The following is an 18,780-nucleotide window of genomic DNA, read 5'->3' on the forward strand; positions in this document are numbered from 1 at the left end:
TCATTTAGGAACTGTAAGTATTTGGCAAATAGTGAAGTGTTGGGGAAGATTAAAGAGAACTAAGTACAAAATTAACAGTAGACTCAACTATGACCCAGAGAAAATGTTCAAATAAGTTGCTACTTTATTTTATTTTTTATTTTTTTTTAAGTTGTTACTTTAAAAAACGTAAGCAGTTAAGAAGAAAAGATTATGTCAGAACACAAATATTCATAGGCAAGAAAATAACTGAAGCTATAATGCTTTAAAACTTGATCAAGGGGCACTTGATGAAGGGGCACCTGAAGGATGGCTCTGATGGTTAAGCATCTGCCTTTTGCTCAGGTCATGATCCCAGTGTCCAGGGATCAAGCCCTGCATCAGGCTCCCTGCTGGGTGGGAAGCCAGCTTCTCCCTCACCCACTTCCCCTGCCCGTGCTCCTGCTCTTGCTGTCTCTCCCTCTGTCAAATAAATAAATAAAATCTTCAAAAAAAAAAAAAAAACAAAACCCCAAACAAACAAAGTTGATGAAGGTTAGTAGTTGAATTTCTGTGAAATACTTTATGATATTTGATGTCACAGGACTGGATGTAAGCATGGATGATAACGCAGTTTTCTTTCCTAAACAGCTGAAAATAATGTTAAAAATATACATAACAAGACTTCGTATACTTAAGTAATTGACTATCGTATTAAAGAAGTCCATCTTTATCACTCAAACTGAGAGCACAAGACAGGCAGTTCAACAGTGGGGGTGCAAGCTTTAAAAATTAATTCTAAGGAAAAATAAATAAAAATAAAATCACCCAACAACAACCATAACAACAAACCAACCAACCCTTGATACAGAAAAAGGTTTCAATCATAAAAAATTGAAATCGTTAAATGCCTGAACTTGGTAAAATGAGTCTGGCGTTGGGAGTGAGGGATATTCACTGGAGACCATCATCTCCCACCGCCTCTCCAATGACTTTGCTGCAAGAGGCAGGGCGGGGACTGGTGGTGTTAGGGAGCCTGCGGAAGAGGTGGTCTCAAGGTCCCAGAAACACCTTGCGGGAGCGGGTCTTTTTGCTCTCTCCGTTTCCCTTCCCCATCCTAAAAGCACAATCCAGTGAAGACCCCGCTTCACCCCAGTTCGTAGGCAGACGCTTACACAGGCCAATCTCGGCCCTGAAGCTGAAAACAAACTTCCAGTGTAGGTCACCCAACCGCTCGAACACCCCAGCTCTCTCAGCCCACGCTTTAAAGAACGGCCCGGCCCTCCAGCACCCTTCGATTCCTGGCTCAACTCCACTCCTCTGCCTGCAGGCCCCGCTTGGAGGCCCGCCGCCCGGACCAGGGTGGCCCCGGGCTACGAAAGCCGCAGCCGGTGCGCTCCACGACGCCCCGCCCCCGGCGAGCGTGGCGGAAGTGGCTTGCTCGGGAAAGGAGACCACGGCCACCTGGCCGAGCGCGCATGCGCCAGCGTCCGCGCAGCTAATGGTGGGGGCGTCTACTGCGCTCCCTCCTCCGTCTCCGCAACCCCCGCCCCACGGAGAGTCGGGCTCACGCCATTTTGTGCCCCCCCCCCACCCCTGCCCCGGCCGAGCCACCTTCTCCCTTTCTACACTCTGAGCCCTCCACCCCGCCCCTTTCCTAGCGTGTCCCGGGCCGCCGCAGCAGAAACCGCACCATCTCTCCCCACATTCTCCACGCGGGACGCGCAGCCGTGCCTACAAGTGTTCTTAAAGCAGAGGTTGTAGGGGGTGCGGGGGGCGGTGCGGGGCGGGCGGGAGAAGTCTGCGAAGCGGGAGGGACGGCGCGTGGCGAGCCCCGCGTCTCTGGGCCCCGGCCCCGCCCTGGCCCTTGTCCAAGGGCGGCCGCGGGGGAGGAATGGGCGTTTGCGCTTTAGGGCTGAAGGGAGGACGGTCGTGTGAGGCACCGTCCGGATTCGGCACCCGGTCCTCCCGCCGAGCGTGGAGCTAGCCGGCTCTTGACTCCTCCCCGTCGGCGGGTGGGCGTGGGGCGAGGGGAGCTGGCGTGGCTGGGGTGTGTTAGGCACCTTTTGCGCGTCATGTAGCTAGTGTTTTGCTGGGAAAAATCTTTACAGAAGGAAATTGCTTTACGGGCAGGGTGGAAGAAGCGCTGGGAAAAGGGTAGCATCCGGAAACACGAAAAGCGCCACTCTGTTCTCTGGGGGCTGGGCCCACATCTGTGACCCCTGGGGAAATCATTTAGCCTGCAGTTGGCTGGTAGTTGCGCTCTGTAGATGGGGGAAGTAATAGCTTAGCTCAGAATTGCCAGGGTTATATAAGGTCATACAGCACCAGGCACCGATCGATTACATGTTAAGTGTAATTAATTTGAGTCTCCATGTTTTGAGAAGTTCAGAGTGACTGTTTTCCAAATTAAAATTCAAGACCCTTGAAGTTCAGAGTGACTGTTTTCCAAATTAAAATTCAAGACCCTTATAGGAACAGCAGAATGTGATATCTGAAGCTCGGAGACGACATTAACACGTGTTATTAATGTCCACTGGATAAATTAGCATACCTTCGTGAGGCTGATACAAACTTGAAACTGTTTCGTTTGAAAGAAATTATGTATTTATCTGGGAGGAAGGGACCTAGGGTTTTAGTGTATGTCGAGAGTCGGAACTTTGGAAATGGAATGGAGTTAGCCGTGCAGAGATTTCTTGAAGACCGAACTGAGGACGGAACTCCCGGGATTTCTGGTGGATGTTTCAGAGAGACTGGATTTGACTGAATATGAGAACAGTTTTTTGATGGTACTTTGCAAAAGGAGAATGCACTTCATTGCACTTCTTTTTTATCTCTGGGAATATTCAAGCAAAGATCTAAAGCAGCCTAAGTCTAGAGCAACAATTCCCAACATTGTAGAACTTTCTGCCGTGTGGAAATATTCTGTAATCTCTGCTGTACTAATATGGTATCCACTAGTCTTAGGTGACTCTTGAACACTTGAAATATGGGTAGTGCACTGAGGAACTTAATTTTAAATTTTATTTTAATTAATTTAAGTATAAATAACCACAAGTGGCTGGTCACCGCCTTATTGGACAGCATAAGCTTAGAATTTAGACTCTGAGATCCCTCCCAGTTCTGGATTTGGTTGAGTTTTAAGACAAGACAACTCTTGGAGCATTTATTGCCTTTGGGAATCATAATTATATTCAAATAAGGCCTTTTGCTCAAATATATGATTCAGTGCATAGTTCTGTTAGTACTTACTTAGGCCTTGACAAATTAAAGCAGATCATTCTTTTGACTCCTTAAGTTGTACAGCTAATGCCAGATTTATCCGGAGAGCCATACTATGCTATCCGGATAGCGATACTATCTTTAATCATATTGTACCGTATTGTGACCGTGGATTTTCACTATTCTTTCATCATTTCAACGTTTTTATTTCTGAAGGGTTTTTTTTTTTCCATTTGAAACATGGTATTTTTTTGTTTTATAATTTTTGTATAATAAAGTGAGTTGATAGTTTCTAATAGTTTTTGAGAATTGGGCCATTTTATTTTATTTTATTTTTTGAACATTTTATATGAGAGAGAGCTCTAAGGGGCTGGGGGAGAGGAGCAGAGGGAGAGGGGAAGCAGTCTTCCTACTGGGCAGGGAGCCTGATCCTGGGCTTGATTCCAGAACCCTGAGATCATGCCCTGAGTGGAAGGCTACACTTAACTGTCTGAGCTGCCCAGGTGCCCCAGCACTGGGCCATTTTAGAAGTAGTTTTGCGGTTATTGGTATTCAAAACTTTTGAAGAGATAGTCTGGAACTTGGTGATATTTGTAAGATTTTTTTCTTTGAAATATGTAGATTTTTTTCTTTTTTAAGCAGATGTTCATAAAGTTAAGTTTGAGAATAAAACTTAAAAAGCATTTTTTATAGATAGCACCCTTAACTCTGGCCTGGTGTTTGTAAAATGATGTTCTTGATCTCAAGGCTGAAGATAATCGATAATGGGCCAGAAACTTAAAGCTCATGGATTTAGCATATATAGAGAATAGCCTATAACATTACGAGTCAAAATGGGTTGCTTCATATAAGTGATTGTATACCCCATCTTCTCTGTGACAGTCATTGTTTAGGGCCTGTTTTTCGTGGCATAAGTATTAATAGAGGCCCTCTCATATAAAAAATATCCCAGTTGGTACTACATAAAAATATCACCCTACTTTTATTCTTGTTGAGATTTGTAATATGTAATTTTAGGAGGATTAACCATGTTGCAGTCTTACAAATGTACTGAAGTATTGAGAGCTTGTGTGCTTAAATAATAGATTATCTGGAATAAGACCAGAAAGTGACCTGTCCATTTAAGCCACTGGGAATTACACATTTTTGCTTCTCTCCTTATATTGAATGTAATTCTTGGGCAGGTTGATTTTTGTTTTTTCTACCTAAAAGATCTTGTGGTATAAGAGGCTTCAGAGAAAGTCAGATCATGCCAATCAAATCAGAAGACTGAGTATTCTTGTTGAAAATAATATCCATTTTATTTTATGGTGAAGTTGAATAGTGAAGTTGGTCAGAAATCTGTTTCTTACGTATTTAGGATGTTCAAGAAGGAGTTTGTTTATAGTTCACTTAAATAGTAAAGAAAAATACTTCAGCCAAATGCACTATTGTATTAATTTATACTGTGGTAGATAAATGTTTTATTGAGAGTCAAACACACTTGGTTTGAGTCCTTACTCTGCTGAGGTTTAAAAGATGTAATCCATGTGATACATTGTGTACAGCAAAGCACTTAAAAAGTAAGTGCTCAATAAATATAAGCTGTTTTAGCCTTAAGTTTATTGATTTTTTAAAAGGTTTTATTTATTTGAGAGAGAAAGAGAGAGAACACAAACAAGGGGAGTGGCAGGCAGAGGGAGAGGGAGAAGCAGACTTCCTACACAGCAGGGGGAGCCCGATTTGGGACTGGATCCCAGGACTCTGGAATCATGGCCTGAGCCAAAGGCAGTTGCTTAACCAACTGAGCCACCCAGGCACCCCTTAAGTTTATTGAATAAAGGATCTGGAGGAGATATTGATGTTCTGAGATACATTGTGGATAACTGCCAAGAAGTACTTAAATCTAATTCTGAAAACCTAAGTTTAGTCCTTCCCTACCATATTCTGTCTTTGTGACTTCAGTTAAAGTATTTAACTTCTCTCAACCTCAATTTCTTCTTCTGTAAAATGGAATTAGTATCTCAGCTCGTCCTAGACTTTTCACAGGATTGTTGAAGACTTCAGAAGAGACTGGCATAAATTGCTTTGTGCAATTTTATGGGTGAAACACATTAAATGCTTTACAGACATTTCATTATTTAATTGGTTTTGTCTCAACTTGTCAACCTACTACCTCTAGTAGAGACTGACTTTAAATCTGCAAAAATTGTTGTATATTTTTATTTGTGAAACTGTGTAAAGTATACCAGGCACTACCCGAGGTTGCTCTTTTTAACAATACTGTAAATCATGGTATTGGTACTTTGCTGATCTGGTTGCAATATATTTTCTCTTCCCAAGATTGATTTATTTGGGGGGGGGGGTGGTTAGGGAGGGAGAGAGATTCCTAAGCAGACTCCACAATGCACACAGAGTCTGACTTGATCCCAGGACCCTGAGATTGTGACCTGAGGCGAAACCAGGAGTGGGTGCTTAACCGCCTGAGCCACCCAGGCACCTGTGACATATTTTCTACACAAAACAACTCCGTATTACCACTAAGGGAGACCCAATGTTTTAATGGGCCTTTGATGTATTCCATCTACTATGCAAAATGCTGTATCTCATTTATTTATCCAAACATGTCATTCCCACTTAATAGGTGATACCGAAGAGGCTGTTACTTTCTGGAATGGATCTCTCAGTTTTTTGGCATTATACTACTGCCTCTGATAAGATCTGGTGGATAGTTAGTGGATATTGAAGGTTAAATAAGGTACTGAATATGAAAAAAGCATGTTGTCTGGCATATGGTATGTAGTAGCTGCTGAAAAAATGGTTGTTCATGAAATTCATAGGGCAATAAAATTGAAATAATTTATGTGAGTGTACTTTATAAATGGAAAATACTATACAAATATAAATTATTTTAAAATCTCCGAGTACACTCTTGCTGTTTTAAATGCCATAGAGGTTCTATGACTGAAGATTGTATGTTTCACTTCATTCATATTATTTGCTTCTGGATCTTTAAAGGACTACTCCTAATCATAACATTCCTTCTTTGAGAATATGTATGTTTAATGGTAATTCTTTGTGAAATATTTTTAAGAAACTGTAATTTTGCTTGGATGATTCTTTCTTCTTCTTCATCATCATGATAATGAACTGAGTGCTTTCTATGTACCAGGCACTGTCCCAGGTGCTTTAAAAATATTGCTTCATGTAATCTACAAGGGGAGTACACTTTTAACCTGCATTTTATTTTATTTTTTAAATATTTTATTTATTTATTTGACAGATCACAAGTAGGCAGAGAGGCAGAGTGAGAGAGGAGGAAGCAGGCTCCCTGCTGAGCAGAGAGCCCGGGGTGGGGCTCCATCCCAGGATCCTGGGATCATGACCTGAGCCTAAGGCAGAGGCTTTAAACCACTGAGCCACCCAGGCGCCCCTTAACCTGCATTTTAAAGATGAGGGAACTAAGGCAGGGAAGTGATGTGACTTGCCCAAGAGCACGTCGTAAGTGTGCCTGTATTTGAACTCCAGAGCCCAGCTATTTACTGCTAAACTGACTCAGCATAGGCAGATATTTTGCAACAAAGTTCACTATGACAAACACATTATGGAGGTCTTGTGAGTTAATTATGATCAACTTTTATTTGTATGTTCCTCGTGGGATAGTAGAGAGAACTCTGTGGACCAGAAGTCGGGACTTCAGTTTTAGTCCCAGCTGTATCACTAAATAGTGAAGTGTCCTTGGGCAGTTCAAGAAACCCCTCTGGACTTCAGTTTCCTCACCTGAAAAATGAGGGATTTGGATGAAATTAGTTTTTCTCAAACTGTAGTTCTGAACCTCAGATGTCTTTGGTTCCCCTCCCACCAGTTTGTATAGTTATAGTTTTGTCTGTTATAATGGTTTATCCGTTTGCCTAAGATTTAATTTTAAGCAAAGAATTTCTGAAGTCAGCAGTCTCTGAAATAACTTAATGACAAGTCCTCGACTGCTTACTATGTGTACAGCTTCTCAGTAATTTCACATTATTTTAGTATGTTAAAGGAGATTGGCATTGTTTACAGATGAAAAAAACTAAGGCACTAAAATGGGACATCCGTGAATTTTTGTAAAAATACGTATGTACATGGACAGAATATTTCAGGTTATCAGCTACCTGGGATCAAAGCCTGATTTTTTTGTTAGACTTACGTTCTTTACCCAGTTTTTATTCCCCCCTTTCTCATTGGTAGGGGGATAATACATGATCTCAGGGTCATGAGATCGAGCCTCCTATTGGGCTCTGCACTCAGTCAGGAGTCCCCTTGGGGTCTTGTGTGTGTGTGTGTGTGTCCGTCCGTCCACACCTCTCCCTATGTCCCGCCCACTTGCTGTGCTTGTGCATACACATGCTATCTTATTCTCTCTCCAAAATAAATAAACCTTAAGACCTAAAATATTTCAAGTCTCTTCCTTTTTTACAGTTCTCTAGTAGTTTTACATTATATCTAACTGAAATTTAACTTCTATGGCCTAGAAGGCTTTATATCATCTGACGTCTTGCTACCTCTCAGACCTTTTTATTTTCTACTGCTTATCTGCTTTGTTCTCTTCACTTGAACCACATTGGCCTCAGGATCTTGGTACTTTGCTATTCTTTTTGCCTGGAAGTTCTCCAAAGCTCCCTCCTGGGCTTCATTCATATCTTCTATTAAGTGTCACCTCCTGGCTGAAAACAACTTGTTTAATTTGTTTTCATAGCATTTGTCACTACCTGGCATTGTATTTATATGCTCATCTCCTGCATTGTAACATCGTTTTTTTTTTCTAGCTCAGTCATGACCGTATCCAGAGCTCCTTACAACAGTGTTTGGCCTGGAGTAGGTGCTCACTAAATAGTTAGGAATGGATAAAGCCAACGAACAGGTGGGGCATTGGCTTTAACTAAGGAGGTGCCTTGAATGTAAGAAGAGGGAATTAGGAGAAGGTATGGTGATTTTGAAAGAGGGGAGTGGAGGGAGTTAGAAAATAAAGGCTTTTCATTTCTCTGTGAAGGGGGAGGTACAGGTGTAGTCAACTGCCAACAGTTGGGAAGTTTATTTTATTAATAAAACTAAAGTAATGTGTGTGCATTGAAATATTTAAAATTCAACAAAAGAATTCAAAATGAAAACATTAGATGACAGGGAAAGGAGAATTCCTGATGATCATGAGTCTGGAAAGTCTTCTTGGAGATAAATGAGCTTAGGTTGGGCTTCTCTAGGCAGCTAGGATGTGGAGAGGAAGCAAAAGGTATTGCAAGGAGGAAGAACTGTAGGCTAAAGGTTCAGAAGAACCTGAGATGGTCTGGGAGATAACTGGGTATTTGCTTTGACTGCTGTGGGAAAGGAGGCTGCAGAGGTCCTGTGGGACTGATTTTAGATAAGTTTTATCCTCCAGGTGAAGGAGAAATACTGGATGCCTTGAGTAGAGGAGTAACAAATAATTCTAAATAAGAATGAGTACTTTGGAGATGGTATACGGAATTAATTAGAAAGGTGGGAGGGCGCCTGGGTGGCTCAGTCATTAAGCGTCTGCCTTCGGTTCAGTTCCTGATTCCAGGGTCCTGGGATTGAGGCCCACATTGGGCTCCCTGCTCAGTGGAAAGCCTGCTTCTCCTTGTCCCACTACTTGTGCTTGTTTTCCCTCTTTCTCTGTGCCTCTCTCTGTCAAATAAATAGATAAAATCTTTTAAAAAGATTAAAAAAAAAAAAAAGAAAGGTGAGAGATGTGTTTAAAAGGTACTGTAGTAAGTGTATTTGTTAAGGTGAGATTGGAAAGGAAGAGACTGCATTAGAATTGCTTTATTAAAACAAAAGATGCCAGGAGCAGATTGCATGGATGTTGTCAGGAGAAGTGCTGGTCAATCAAAAACGCCATGGACTTTATGAACTTCTGTGACTGAAGAGTAGTGTTGCTCTTAATAGAACTGGGAATGTTGAACAGGGAAGCAGGTTTGGTGGGGGAAAATATACCAGGAAATAGTATATTACAGAGGAGAGTTTTTCTGTCTGTAAATATGAAGCCTTTGATAATTATATTAAAATGGTGATTCTCTATTTATAGTGTAGTTAATAACTTGTCATTTTGATCATTGGTTGTTCCTAATGAAAATTTGTAGCTTCTTACCCATACTAATTAGAATCAAACTAATTTTGGTTAGGAAGTACTTATTCCTGTTCTAGTAGTTTTTAAGAAAAATGATTGCTCAGTGAATGGTAAGGAAAAATATTTGCTATCATTTTGCTTTTTATGGTGCTTCATAATTTTCAATGTACTTTCACTTCTGCACTTTGATTTTATAGTAATCCAGTGACATGGATAGTTCAGATGTGCTGTTCACTTACCTGGTTTTGTTTGTAATGCAGTTAAATATGCTTTATTTTCAGATTGTTACAAGTATTAAATCTCAGGACGGTTTTCCCATAATAATTGAATGGGTCTTAGCTGCTCCTCTTGTCTAAGAGGATCTTGTGTTTTATCTAAACTCATTCCATTGAGTATATCTGATCTGTTCACTTCAGTAGGCTATAAGCTACTAAATGACACAGATACATCTTTCTTATCTTTCTATCCCTTATTACACCACTTAGTAATTTGATCATTCATGCAACGTTTACTGAGTATCAGCAGTGGTAGGCAGCATATTAAGTATTAAAATTACAGAATAAGCAGTGTCCTGTCATTAAGGAGTTAGCTAGGTTGATGACAAGGAAATAATTAACATTGTAGTGTCTAGTGTGAGAAATGCTGTGACTGATGCATTTTATTTTAGGTCCTGAACTCATTTGATATGGGGTAAGTGAATACAAATGATCTTTAGTTATGAAAATACAATTAGCATTTTCCAAAAAATTGCAGTTGGTTTTGAAACAGTTAAAAATTATATGTGAATCATCTGTTCTTTCAGTTTTTCATGGTATGTTGCTTCTCTTTTAGCAGGTAATTGTATGCACTCTTGAGCTTTATACTTTCTGAAGTCCACTTGAAATGGGGCATATATAAATATATTGGAGTTACCATTGTGGTATCCCAAATACTAGGTATAGAAGTTTTAACACTTTGTACACTTAACTTTTTTTTATTTTTTACATTCTCGGTCATTGAATGATCATTTGGTATTATTTTTCACAGCAGGAAAAATTTGTATCATGATGTAATTTGAGGTTTTTTTTAAACAACAGAACCAGAATGAAGTGTATAATAGTGTTGGCTTAACCATAATTGCTTCCTGCCTTTGGAGTTCTATGAAGATGAGAATGTTCTGATTGTAACAGTTTTCTATTAATTTATATTATGCAGGATGTTCAGCTTATGGGTGATTGGAATTAGAACTGTTATGCTCAGAATCAGTATATAGGTCTGCTGACTTAATTTTCTTCAGCAGTGATGTAATAGAAGAAATGATAAAACATTCCACTGTCTTAATGGGTAAACTGATGGATTTCACAATCCAGATATTTATGTTGTTTTGATGGTGCTATAACTAGTAATAAAGTTTTCAACTCTTGGAGGTACTTTAAGCCAAAGATGTTTCATGGTATTTCATCTTTGGTCATTTAGCACCAAAAATATGAGCTATAATTAGAAACCCAGTAGCATGTTCATTACATTTTTGTTTAATTCACATTTTAATGTATAAGTTTACTACAATTAAAAAAAAATTGTTGTGACAGTATGAGAAAAGGTATATCCTTAAATTCCATCATTTTGAAATAAAAGATTTCAATTTTTCTACTCCAGAATAAGAGCTTACAGGTGTGACATAGTATTGGCTCTTGGCTTAACGATCAGGTTTAAATATAAGTATTAATCAGAGATGAACTTACTCTTCGGGTTCACATTTAAACTGTTGCATGTTGAAATAATCTAGGTCTCCATCTGCACATCTGAATTCATTTTGTAAAATATGGCAAACAGCTGCATTTCGATTGAAAGCTAAAACAACTGCAGGACATTAACCCATTGAGAAGATTACAGTAGGTTTTCAGTTCCATGTTAACTGTATTTATTAGAGAAAATTGACTTGAGTGCTTCTGCTTTTAACTGACTTTTTTTTTTAATGTCTAGGAGAAAGGAAATAAAGCATTGGGATGATAGGACTTTGATGTGTAAAGAAGTTATGTCTAAAGAAGTGAATTATCTAAATCAAATGAAATGTGGGTATGGGAAATAATTTTTTAAAGGTTCTAATGAGCTATCAGCTCATCATGTCAGAAAAATGTTATTCACCTGTTTGATTTAAAAATTAAATAACTTGACTGTGAAAGGATGATCGCGGTTATAATAAACTACGATTGGGACCTTTTACCTCTTACCAATAAATACCCTTGATGTGAAACATTTGCAGTAGGGGGACAACTGAAGAGAGCTGTGGTTTTAATACAAATTTACTTTCTGAAGTGTCTCCTCTTCAGAGTGTTAAAGTAGAGTGACTGGATTTGCAAAATGAAAAAGGGGCAGATTGCTCCCACAGTGTCATGGGACATTAGGCCACAGGATCGTGCCACACACTGGCATGTCTTCCAGTCTGATATGAGTCACCTTAAATCATAACTGTTTTTGGAAATTGGGGTTAATAAACTTTGAGTTTAACGTTTTCTCTGGGACATCGTATCTTTGCCAGGGTTCTGGTGGGATGAGGGAAACCATTTCTAAGGTCCTTGAGAGAGCCAGGTTCCTTTTTTATCACTGTCCTGATTCTGTAGGACTGTTCCTAGTCATTTCCTGTTTGTCTTCCCCCAATCTTGGATTTGGCAATGTGATTTTTCTTTTTAACCTGAGTTCTAATGGTGATGCTTCTTTTCCTATATTGTCTGTAGAAAAAAGTACTTATTGTAAAAGCCTGTGGGGAAAAAAAATGAGGCTTAAAAACAGTCAGTGGTCTTTCATAGCGTTAGCTTCTTTATGTGTTTTAGAATTTTGGTTTTCAGGCTCAATTTGAGTAAAAGGTTTTGCCTTTTCTGCTCTTTCATTTGCTCTCGCCCTTAGGGACCTCATACTAGACCAGGACTTATGCTGGCAGATAGTTGGCCTTGCCACAGGAGGATATTGGGATATTCCAGATCTAGCCAACCTGCTAGTATGCTGCTCATCTTAGGCCTCTGTCCCGTTGCCTTCTCTCAAACGCTTCATACATGGCCTGTCTCAGGCGGTAGTTTATAGTAGTTTTGTTATTGTTGTTGTTTTTGGTGGCTTTTTTTTTTTTTTTTTCATCCCTTCAGTCATCTTCATGGAGCCCAGTCCTTCCATCTCAGAGCTTGGTACATACCCGGGTTTGGGTTTCCTATATCAGTTTTAGCCTCCATTGCCCACAGGAGCTGTCAGGTTAGAGGATGTATTAAGAAGATAAATTTCGGGGGCACCTGGGTGGCTCAGTGGGTTAAGCCGCTGCCTTCGGCTCGGCTCATGATCTCAGGGTCCTGGGATCGAATCCCACATCGGGCTCTCTGCTCAGCCGGGGGCCTGCTTCCCTTCCTCTCTCCTCTCTCTGCCTGCCTCTCTGCCTACTTGTGATCTCTCTCTGTCAAATAAATAAATAAAATCTTAAAAAAAAAAAAAAGAAGATAAATTTTGCAGCAAGGTGAAGAATGAATTGAGATGGAAAGAGAAAAGCTATAAATAGTGCTTATAGAGAGGGCCATACAGTAGAACAAGATGGGGAGGATGTAAGAACATAAGTAGAATTTTTTTTATTTGTTTTTGTTTTTGTTTTGTTTTGTTTTGTTTTTGCAAATGATAGGGTGCAGGAGGAGTCAACGACAGATTTTTGAGCTAGGATGACTGCTAGCTGTAGTGATGATGTCAGTACTGAAAAATATTTTACAAGGAAACCAAGTACTTAATATTTATTGAATCGTGTTAAGGCTGTTCAGTGAAAATATTCAAGTTTCTGAGACTTGCAATTCTGAAAAAATAGTAACCTCAATTTGTCATATAAAAGCTTTTAGCTGACCAGTAAAAGAATTCTTTCTCTGTACAATACTAAGTTAACGTTGTACGCTTACTGTGTGCTAAGAGCTGTTCTGAATGCTTTGTACAGATTAGTTCATTGAATGCTCACAACAACCCTAAGAATGTGGGATTATCATTCCCATTTTAAAGATGAAGGAACTGGAGTACAAAGAAGTTAAGTAATTTGCCCAAAGTCCTAGTAAGGTAGCAGAACTGGGATTTGAACCTAGACAGTCTGACTTCTGGTTTACATTAAACTTTACATTAAAGTGAAGAAATTCATTTTCCTGTAGAGCTGGTTCATTGATTTACTTTGTATTTTTAAAAGCTTTTAATTTCAAACTCATGAAATTACAGAGAATAGGATTATATATATATATATATCTCATATCATATATTCAAATCTGCAGATCATTTTTAAGGAAAATTATATTGCAAAATTTATATGGACAGATGAAATAATAGCTAACATTTATTGAGCACTTACTGCGTAATTGAGGTTTTTATCTACTTTCATTATTTTAACATTATTTTCACTAATTCTTGTTTATGGGAATACCACGTGCATTAAATAAAATAGCATATATTAGGATTGGCATCTACTTTTCCCCTTATGCATCAACTTAATTTTATTGGGAAAAAGTCACATTTTAAATTGATGATTTACTTAACCATGAGATTTTAAAATATCACAATGCTTATTTACGATCTACTGATTGACTTTATTATTTATATTTTAGGTTTTGGTTCAAATAGCAATTAGATTATGCAGTGGTTTTCTAATTTTGTATTTTACAGCTGCCCAATTCTTTATATTAACTCTTACTTGGAACCCCAATACATGAAATAGAAAAATCAGGGTTGTTCTCTGATTCTGGATGGAACTGGGAGGGTGTGCTTTGGGACAATTGGAAGCTCCTTTAAGTATTGCCTGTGAACGTTAGGGCTCCCTGGAACACATTTTGAAAATCATGGGGTTCTAGTAAAGTATTTTAATGAATCTTTTTCTTCCATAAAATGTTAATCGCCTAAATGAATACTTTTTTGATATTGTATTTGACTAAGCAGTTTTTTCTTCTTTACTGTTTCATTTTAAAGATTTATTTATTTGTGAGAGAGAGTGAGCACACATGCGAGTGTGATGGGTAGGGGGAGGGGCAGAGAGAGAGAAAGAGAATCTCAAGCCTACTAATGCTGAGAGTAGAGCCCTAGGCGGGACTTGATCCCAGGACCCAGAGATCATGACCTGAATGGAAATCAAAAGTTGGATGCTAAATTGATTACTCCATGTAGGTGCCCCTATTTTACTATTTCATTTTAATAAAGAACATTAAGTATGGACAAGCAGATTTATGAAGAAACTAGAAATTTAAAGTTTTCTATACTTTTTGAAGTAATTTATAATTGCTTCCATTTTTGATGCATTTACTTATAGTTAAATACATTTTGTAAGCTTTATTTCTTTTTTATTTAGATGAATAATACTGCAGCCAGCCCCATGTCTACTGCTACTTCAAGTAGTGGAAGAAGTACAGGGAAGTCTGTAAGCTTTGCAGCAGAGTTACAGAGTATGATGTAAGTATGTCTCTGTATCACACATTACTATTTTAAGTTTATTCAGGTTGATAAAAGACAACAAAAACAATAAAGTTTCTAAAACTTAACTTGGAAATGCATACTTAAGTAACAATGAAGTAGTCTGATAATAGATTAAATAGCCATATACAAAAGGGGCAAAAGTCATTAAAAATAGTAGGTGGTATTGTATTTGAAAAATAAATATTGGTTTATCTTTATAAAAGAATGGACATTCACAGGAATATTTTTGCTCTGGTTTTATCTGTTCAAATCTGTGTTACAGATTGTTTATTCCTATTTTAGTTTTAGATTTAGAGAATTTTGAGATTGATTATATTCTTGGATAGTTCAGATGTTTTCACAGAGGTTCTCAGTTTTTCACAAATATCATAATAATTCCATGAGCCTAATTTAAATTTCTTTTTAGTTTTGATAATATCTGAAATCACTATATTGCTAAATGTTGAGAAAAAATCTAGAACATTTAAAAAACACATTTATTGTTTTTGAGAAATTATACAGTCATTAAGATTTCTTTCCTAAGGCCCTGTTTAGCTTGAGTTCTAGCTTTTTGCATTGAGTGACGTGGCTTAGCTTGATTTGGTAGGAGATAGCGCTCTTATTAGAGATGTCTGCTAGCATATATTTTTCTTTATTATTGGTTCAGGAGACAATTATCTGCATAAGTGGGACAACACATTAGAGCTCTTCTTTTCCTGTGTGTACGTTATTTATGACATACAGGGCAAGTTGAAAAGAATGTTTCTGTTGATGATTTAAGTATCTTCCTCTTGTGGGTGAATATTGACAGTCCTCTTAGTGGATTAACTTTACTATGTGACTGTTCAAATACATATGCTGTTCATATGCTTGGTAAACATACTTTAGACAACAATGAGAACATTTAAGCCATAGGTTCTCAAGCTTTTTGGTCGGAGGATCCTTTTACATTCTTAGTTGTTGAAGACCTAAAGCGTTTGTTTATGTAGGTTGTATCCATGAATACTTATTTCTTAGAGTTTAGGACTCTAAATTTAAATAATATAAAAATATTAATTTATTTGGAAAATAATAAACCCATTACACGTTAACATAAATAACATGTGCCCTATAAAAATAATTATATTCTTAAACCAAAAATTAGTAATATTTTGTTAGATAAGATGAGAATAAATTTAATATATTTAGGAGCTGTATGGGGGAGCCTGTGTTTTAAATTATGGAAAATGTTAAGGGTTTATGCTGGTATACTCTTCCATATGATAAGCCTTTTCATTTTAGTTTTGTTGCTTTACATTAAGAATTTTTTATGTGGCATAATGTTAATTATATTTCAAAATAATAAATGTGCTTTAGAAGGTTTACATTAAAGTGAAGAAATTCATTTTCCTGCAGAGCTGGTTCATTGATTTACTTTGTATTTTTAAAAGCTTTTAATTTCAAACTCATGAAATTACAGAGAATAGGATAATGAACTCCATGCATCCATCATTCAACCTTAACAATAATTGTGTTTTGCTAGTCTCATTTAACCTACTCTCCACTTTTCTTTTATGAAATATTTTAAAGCAAATCACAGACATCATATTTCAAAGTTGGTGGTGTTTATTAAAACAATATATTTGTCGTAGGTAAAAAAAAAAAAAAAACAAGGTCTATAGCATAGGTCAGCAAACTATGGTCATGGTCCCATGGACCGGCTGCCTGTTGTTGAAAATGAGGTTTTATTGGACCCCATCCATACTCATTTATCTGTTACCTGTCGCTACTTTCATGCTACATGACAGAGCTGAGTTTTTGTGACAGAGACCATATGGCCTGTAAAGCTGAAAATATTTATTCTGTGGCCCTTTACAGAAAAGGTTTACCTGATCTATAGAAACAGTTTCTATAAGGGGAAAGCTTTATTTCCTTTTGGTCATTTACACTTAGGGGAGGTTCTTAGTGCATTTGATAGACTGCAGGCCACTTAAGAAAACAGAAAAAAATAAAAGCTAAATTCAGCACTTTCTTATTAAATACTTTTGCAAACATCTTCTCAACTAATATGCTTAAGCTGGATTCAGAATGCAAAAGTTATTGTTGGCTACAGCTTTGGAAGAAATGTACATTTTCCTTCTATTTCAGACCTCTTAGAGAGGCTACTCCTAATAGTTACATTCATCATTTATAGTCTGAAGTTATTTTTTTCCCCTTATGAATTGCTTCATAGAACAGGAAAAAAGGGCCCAAATTGAGGGAATCCTTTTAAATTTACCAATATCAGTATAAGGTTTTTAGGCTTTTGATTATATGAGAAGCAGTATATATTTATTCTTGCTTACTTCTGATGAGAAGTGCAGGATTAAATCTTCGTGTTTATTTTGTGTTGTAGAAATTCCATTCTGTGTATCCCCATTCACAGTTCTGTTAAGCCTGTTTATATTGTATTACCATTTTTTAATCCTCTACTGTTACTGTCTTTCACACCCATTCACCATAAATGGCTTTTTTTCTCCTGGCTCCCTGCCCTCTACATAAGTAACAATGTTGTAGTGTCATTTCCAGGGAATAGTTTCAATGAAAGGTGTCCAGTTGTCAAGCACAGATGAAATTGTCATGATCTGCTATTAAATACAGAGCTGGCGGCTAGCAGGTCTGTACTACTGTTAGAGCCTTGATAGAATGGATCATATTTTAAGTTTGGCTTCTAAATAGTACAGTGAAGCATTCTTTAGGAGGTGTTTCTGTAGATTTTAAACTAAAGGATTAGCAGACAGTTGCTGGTGCATGGGGGATGATAGCAGCTTTCCCTTACCTAGAGCAAATAACTCAGCACATTTGCTACATGCTTCTTATCACAGCTCTTTGAATAATATGTGCTGGGAGGGTCCAGAGGCTTTTCATTTTTAAGTTACTGAACTCAAGTAATTTACTTAACTCCGTAAATTACAAAGTGAAATCTTTTCAAATCCCTATTGTAGGTACTTTATTTTGTAAGAATTCTTCAAAATGAAAATTTCATCCTTATTTAAAATTCACAGATTGAAAAAAAATTGTTTTAGCTTTTTTAGTATATGATAAAATTTACTCTCTTAACTGTATATATAGTTCTGCAAGTTTTTTGTTTTTAAAGAAATCAACATTTATTGATCCCTTACATGGCAGGACCTAGATGCCTTCCACTTAGTGTAGCAATAGAGGTTTGTGGAGACACATAACTATTAGGTAATAGGATATGAAAAATTAATTTCATGGTAGTACAAAGAGTGATGAACTTCTGAGAATAAGCTTCCTGAGGTCTCTACTTCTGACTTTTTCCCGGAATGCCCTGCAGTATTCTATGAGCACCTCAAACTTAGTATGTCCAAAACTGAACTAATAGTTTTTTCAGTCAGATTTGCTTCTTTTCCTATGAGTTTTTGGGGGCATGTAGCAACAACTATTCATTCATTGCTGCCTTAGGTGAGGGCATAGATGTCTATGTGAAATGGCATCATTTGGCTATAATTTAGCATTTTGAAGTTAGGAGCTGTGAAAGAGTCATGTTCCCAGTTCTAGCCTCATGTTAATCTGACTTTAAAGAGACCTGATATGTAAACATATGTGTAAATATTAGATATATATTCAACTCACATAGCATTCCTTCAAATATTGTTTTCTTGGTGCATTTAAGTTTTTTAGGAAATTGGATAAGAATTCTTAAAAGGTAAATAGTGCTAACAATTCATTCCAAGTTCAGAGGTGCTTTAATACTACTGACAATAGTGAATGCTGGCACTGCCTAACTACTTCATGTACCGTTTCATTTAACCTTCACACAACCTGGTGAGGTAGATCCTACTATTCCCCTTTTAAAAATTAGATGAGGAAATTGAGACACAAAAGTAAGTAACTTACAAAAACTTGCCATTAGAGTAAGTGGCAAAACCTTATATTTAAGCCAGGAAGTCTAACTCCCTCAAGAGTCCGTACTTCTGACACATTATGCTAAACTACATTTCAGCCAATCAAGCTTTGATTTTGATTTAGAAAATTTAGTTTATGAATCAGTGTTTACTAATTTATGTGTGAGTAGTATACTCTAATGAAATAAT

At 37.6% G+C, this 18,780-nt stretch overlaps 1 protein-coding gene across 5 annotated transcripts in view; it reads left to right on the forward strand.

Moving 5' to 3' along the window:
- Positions 1-1,426: 1,426 nt before the first annotated feature.
- The window catches only part of SUPT3H (SPT3 homolog, SAGA and STAGA complex component), a 568,770-nt gene continuing 551,416 nt past the window's right edge, over positions 1,427-18,780 (forward strand). For 4 of the 5 annotated variants that reach the window (XM_059400348.1, XM_059400346.1, XM_059400347.1 and 1 more), the window contains exons 1-2: positions 1,427-1,715; positions 14,601-14,701. In XM_059400348.1, coding sequence (XP_059256331.1) covers positions 14,601-14,701 — 101 coding nt within the window. In that variant the 5' untranslated portion in view covers positions 1,427-1,715. Of the gene's footprint in view, positions 1,716-14,600; positions 14,702-18,780 lie in introns of those variants that run through there. The other variant, XM_059400349.1, reaches the window with a different exon arrangement.

Source organism: Mustela nigripes, chromosome 5 (assembly GCF_022355385.1).
Source record: "Mustela nigripes isolate SB6536 chromosome 5, MUSNIG.SB6536, whole genome shotgun sequence".
Taxonomy (NCBI): Eukaryota; Metazoa; Chordata; class Mammalia; order Carnivora; family Mustelidae; genus Mustela; species Mustela nigripes.